This window comes from Stomoxys calcitrans, chromosome 2 (genome assembly GCF_963082655.1).
Source record: "Stomoxys calcitrans chromosome 2, idStoCalc2.1, whole genome shotgun sequence".
NCBI lineage: Eukaryota > Metazoa > Arthropoda > Insecta > Diptera > Muscidae > Stomoxys > Stomoxys calcitrans.
Window position 1 is genome coordinate 163,044,796 of NC_081553.1, and position 5,480 is coordinate 163,050,275.

General features: G+C 39.4%; 1 protein-coding gene across 1 annotated transcript; it reads right to left on the minus strand.

The window, feature by feature from the left end:
• Positions 1 to 1,424: 1,424 nt before the first annotated feature.
• LOC131994795 (uncharacterized) lies at positions 1,425 to 4,376 on the minus strand. Its single transcript, XM_059361681.1, has one exon. It carries the CDS (start codon positions 4,374 to 4,376, stop codon positions 1,425 to 1,427), a length of 2,952 nt encoding a protein of 983 aa, XP_059217664.1.
• Positions 4,377 to 5,480: the final 1,104 nt, after the last annotated feature.

The following is a 5,480-nucleotide window of genomic DNA, read 5'->3' on the forward strand; positions in this document are numbered from 1 at the left end:
TAGTGGACTGTAATATTAGATATATTATTTTACATAAGTTCTAAAGATCTAAAAATTTAAAGCTGATACATTTTGCCTTTGAATAAACTTCTTAATAAAACATATCGCTAATATTATTATTATGAGAATAACTAAAATAAGAGCAGCATGACCACTCATATGATGAAACTGCAAGCCCCTTAGATCGACATTTGTTTTCTGGACATCTCTAAGCTTCGTCATCACTTCATCAACTTGGCGGGTGTGATTGATAATCATTGGTCCCAAAGGAAGCATGTTAAATTCTTCAATCTGAGCTAAGTCTGCTGTGAAATTCACTCTATCTTCTACATCTCGACTAGACTGGAGGCTTAACGGCGCAGTGATTGTTGTTCCTAGGGTTCTAACGGTGCAGCCAGGTTCCACTTCCAAGACGCCTTGCAGGGGTAACTCTATTATTCGTTGTGAGCGGCTCGAGCATTGAATATGTCCCGTTGTCTGGTTGAAAACTTTAAACATCCAGCTGTTTACTAGCGCCAATTTCTTCCAAAATGAATCCGCAGCAAAGTCATCAAACTTGCAGCTTGGTTTGATGCGAGGTTTTAGACGAGATGTCTCACAAGATTGATCGTTAGCATCTATCCAGGGCCACCCTCCATCGCAGACGTACTCTTCATCGCCAAAGGTTTGGCAATTGTTTAATTCAGACTCCGAGAACAGGTGATAAGCGTCCATTTTAAAATTATAAATGATGTAATCACTCCGAAGGACTGGTATCAATCTTCTTCCTAGTCTCTCAAACGGCACGCCAATCATCTCATGAAGTTGAGACACCTGGTCACTAAACAGAGGAATCCAGACGGACACCACTAAGCGATTCTCTATGACCGATGCCTTAGCCTTTAGCAATTTATATATGCTGCGTAGCTGATTCTCTGCTGTTCCTGGTAGCTTCAAGTGGTCTGGAATATATTCCCGAATTTTATTTATCTCCTCTTGCAGTTGTATAGGCGTAATCAAGGACGGGTTTAATTTGCTTTTTGCAGCCATCAAGGAAACTCCTTTATCGGTTTTAATATAAACCACTGCTGCATAGGCCTTCTCTGATGCATCCGCAAATCCCAAAATTTTAATTTTACTTTCGGATGAAGAGTTTAGCCATCTAGGTATCTTAACGTCTTGTAGAGACGAAATACGTGTCACGAATTCTTTCCAGCTGATCTCCAAATCTCCATCGATTTTCTGGTCCCATTGCATCTCTAGCAACCATAAACTCTGAATAAACAACTTCGCCGTTATTATGACTGGTGTCAGCAACCCAAGCGGATCAAATATTTTTGCTAGATATGATAAAGCCAGCCTCTTTGTTGTACTCTCCGCTGGGTATTCCGATATTTTAAATCGAAATTCGTCTTCCTTCGGTTTCCACTGAAGTCCCAGGGTTTTTACTTAGTGGTTTCATTGATGTTTATTATTTCGTTCTCCTTGTCTTCTTTCGATGATTTCACAATGTGTTCATTGTTTGAACACCATTTTCTGAGATGGAATCCATAACCCTCTAAGTGCCTTGATATTTTGAATCGAAGCTGGAGACACTCTTCTATTGTGTCTGCCCCCGTAAGAAGATCATCCATATAAAAATCTTCTTCAATTATTTGCTTCACCTTCGTATCCGCGCATTCTTTCGCAATCTGCATTAAGGTTCTTACGGCCAAGAACGGGGCACTTGCTGTTCCGAATGTCACTGTTGTCAGCTGATATTCTTTGATTTCCTCATTCCTATCTTTCCGCCACAGAACATGTTGATACCGCTGGCTCTCCTCATCCACCATTATTTGGCGGTACATTTTTTCAACATCTGAAGAAATCACGAACCTTTTTAAACGAAAGTTGAGTAGTATGTTGAAGACGTCTCTCTGCACCCGTGGCCCGACATGCATTATGTCGTTCAGACTTCTTCCATTATTTGTACTCGCGGAACCGTCGAAAACCACTCTGACTTTCGTAGTCAGACTGTCCTCTCGAACAACCGCTTGATGTGGTAAATAATATTTACCGCTATGAATCTGTTTCACTGGCTTCATGTGCCCCAGTGCAATATATTCCTCCATAATTCTTGAGTATTCATGCTTCATAGCATTATCCTTGATGAGCTTTTTCTCCAGGCTAATGAGTCTGGCTGCTGCCTGTTTATACGATGTTCCCAGCTCTTTATCTTCTTTGAAGGGGATTTGAACTATAAACCGCCCTTCTTCATTTCTTTTCGTTGTAGCAGCATAATTATCCAAACATTTTTCGTCATCGTTTGTAACCATGTCCATATCCAACTCTTCAGTTTCCCAAAATCTTTCAATCTCTGTAGTGACATTGACACCTTTTTTCGCTACTGGGACTCGAATCGTTAATGGGCCGGACAACATTAATCCCAGCTTGGTATGTTGCCCCAACATTCCATGCTTCTTATGTATTCCGTTCTTTAGTATGTCCACATACACATCTCCGCCAAGCACCATATCTATCCTCTCGTTCTTGTAGTAGTTTGGATCAGCCAATTGAAAGTTTTTCCATACACCCTGGTTGTGTACTAACGAAGAATCCAAATGGACGGAAGCTAACGCTGGTAAAATAAGAGCTTCGACATCGAGTGAATAGTTGCTGGGAAATCTCGGATGGATCCTAACTTTTACTTTTGATTTTGCAACTCCCACCAAATTGTCACCTAGTCCATGCAATTCCATATTGGCCTTTTCTCGAGGGATTTGAAGTATCTGTGCTGCTTCTTCCCTTAAAAACGTTGACTGTGATCCTTGGTCCACCAAAGCTTTCAAGGTAACCATCTCTCCATGTATATTCTTGACCTGCACCTGAGCCGTTGCCAGTAGGACACTCCTTGTCCCGTTAGCAACACATGTAGTGGATGTCTTAGTTAGATGGAGTACCGAATGATGTTTAAACCCACAGGTTCCACATTTGATGGTACTATCGCATCTTGCATTCTGATTGTGGTTCAAGCATCTATGGCATATATTTTTTGTTTTAACCCATGATACTCGTTCCGCCACTGGCAATCTCAACAGACTTCGACATTCTTCCGTTAAGTGTCCTTGTTTTCTACAGTATAGACACGCACTTTTATCCGTATAGAGTGTCGTACTTTTCATAGGCTGCTGTTGCCGATGATTGTAATTGCTGCTGTACTTCTTTGTACCTGCTGCCTCCAAATTTTGATATCGTTCCTCCAAGAACTCCAAAACATCTTTAAGCTCCTGAATTTCTTTCGATTTCTTTGTATGCTGCTCGTATAATAATAAACCTTCTTTGTCTAGCTTACGGATGATTACACGCGCCATTACAGCATCCTCGAAGTTGCATTTCATTGCTTTTAACCCTTGGACGCATTCAATTGTTGTATCAAGTAATCCTTTTACTTGTTTAGCGTTCTCACTACACACATGGGGTTGATCTAACAATCGGTCTAGTATCGTTTGAAACAAAATTCTTTTATTTCCAAAGCGTTGATTTAGTATCTCCCACGCTGGCTGGTAATTGCTTCCATCTGCCGGTAAATGTTTAATTACTTTTGACGCTTCTCCTTTAATATGAGCTTTCAGATAAAACATTTTCTCAACGTCCGATAAGCTCTCGGCATCATGTACGAGCTTCTTGTATAAATCATGGAAAGATGGCCATTCTTCCACGTTACCGTAGAAGTCCGGTATTTTTATCTCCGCTAGTTTTATAGGACATCTCTCCTCCTTACATTTGTCCAATCTTAAGATCAGCGTTGTTTTACTTCTTTTGTAGAGGTTTTCTACTTCATCAACTTCTTTAGTGATGTCTTCGTAAGACCCCTCATGGTTGATAGTGAGTTCCCATAATAGATCATTAATTTGATTCATCTGTGTTTCCCATGATCTTTTTGCTTCTTCCAGCAAGACTTTAATATTGAGTTGTTCCAACTCTAGTAGTTCTCCTACTAACTTTCGAATAAGTTTTCTTATTCTTTCCTTCCTTTTTCCCGCTATTCTTTCCTTCTCATTTTTGGACTCCCCATTTTCCTGCGGTTGGATTTGTTGTAATTTCAACCCCGACGATTCAGTTTTTCCAGTTTCCAATTGGCTGGCTGCATCCTCGTTCGTCTCTAGGGCTGCACAGATTTCCTCCACCAATGAGTTCACCTTCTCATAATACTTGTTTTTAAAGTACGGTTCCTCGGTGATACCCAATTCGGTTAACTTCGTGTGGTTATTTTTGAATTCCTGCCAAACTTGCCCCAACTGGGCTTTGCAGGTTTCCTTAGCCACACTTCTTGCGGTTTCCTTAAGGCAGCTTTGCTTCAATTTGATGATATATTCACCAATCTCATTTTGACGCTTGTATAACTGCTGACGAACCATTTTACTTTATTTGTAGTTTTGTTTGTTTATTTTTCTGATATTTTTATTATGTGTTTTTTTTTTTCTTCTCGTTGTCTAAAGCCACGAGAACGCTTCTTCACTGTATTTCCACTTTTTAGTGGATTGTGATTTCTATTATTATTTTTCTTCTCGTTGTTTAAAGCCACGAGGACGCTTCTTCACAGAATTTAATTTTTCAGTGGGTGTTAAACAATTTTTATTAAATTGCTTTATAGGCCTAGTTCCATTGAGCTTCTTACCTCGGGTGGGGGATAACTCAATTTTACGAAGGACCAAATGTTGAGCTGAATCTAAAACGCACTTCTCTGATGCTAGATTTATACTGACCATTTATTTTCAAATTTCCTATCACTACAATAAATGAAAATCTTAAAACTAAACTAGAACGAGATACCAACGCGGTGATATCTCCGTTTCTCCTTATCTGATATTTTACGATCCTAAGTAAACACACACATGCATTTCTTAGACTCATTATCTATTCCCTTTTTAAAAGTACACATGCAGGGTTTATACGGCTGTGCGTATTGGTTTTATGAGATAGACGATCGTACAAATAGACCCTAAACAGCACACAGACTCTATAAGATAACAACGCGTGGGCTATGAAATGCTAATGCGTTATCTCTCATGTTCAAAATAAATGTATTTTGAACACCCACATAAACCGATCTTTCAATTTTTTTTTTTTGAGCCCCTATAGGACGCAATTCTTATCCGAATTGGGTGAAATTTAACACAATGACTTCTACACTCTTCAGCATTTAATTCATTTATGGTCCGAATCGGACTAAAACTTGATAAAGCTCCAATAGCATGACAGTTCTTATTCATTATTCTTTGTTAGCCTAAAAAGAGATACCGCGCAAAATATCAACTTAAAGGGGCCCCTACGTATCCCACCCTAAATAAGGAGACCAAATTTCTCTTTTTAAGTTATTATAAACAAACTAAATTTTAAATTGCCCCACCCATCTCTGAGATCTGGAGTTTTTGAAATTAAGATAAGGAGGAGTCCGCCCATAATAAAGGGTGATTTTTTTGAGGTTAGGATTTTCATGCATTAGTATTTGACAGATCACG

Bases quoted from the DNA above. Each gene is read 5' to 3' on its own strand.
- LOC131994795 (XM_059361681.1), bottom strand. From the start codon at position 4,376: ATGGTTCGTCAGCAGTTATACAAGCGTCAAAATGAGATTGGTGAATAT.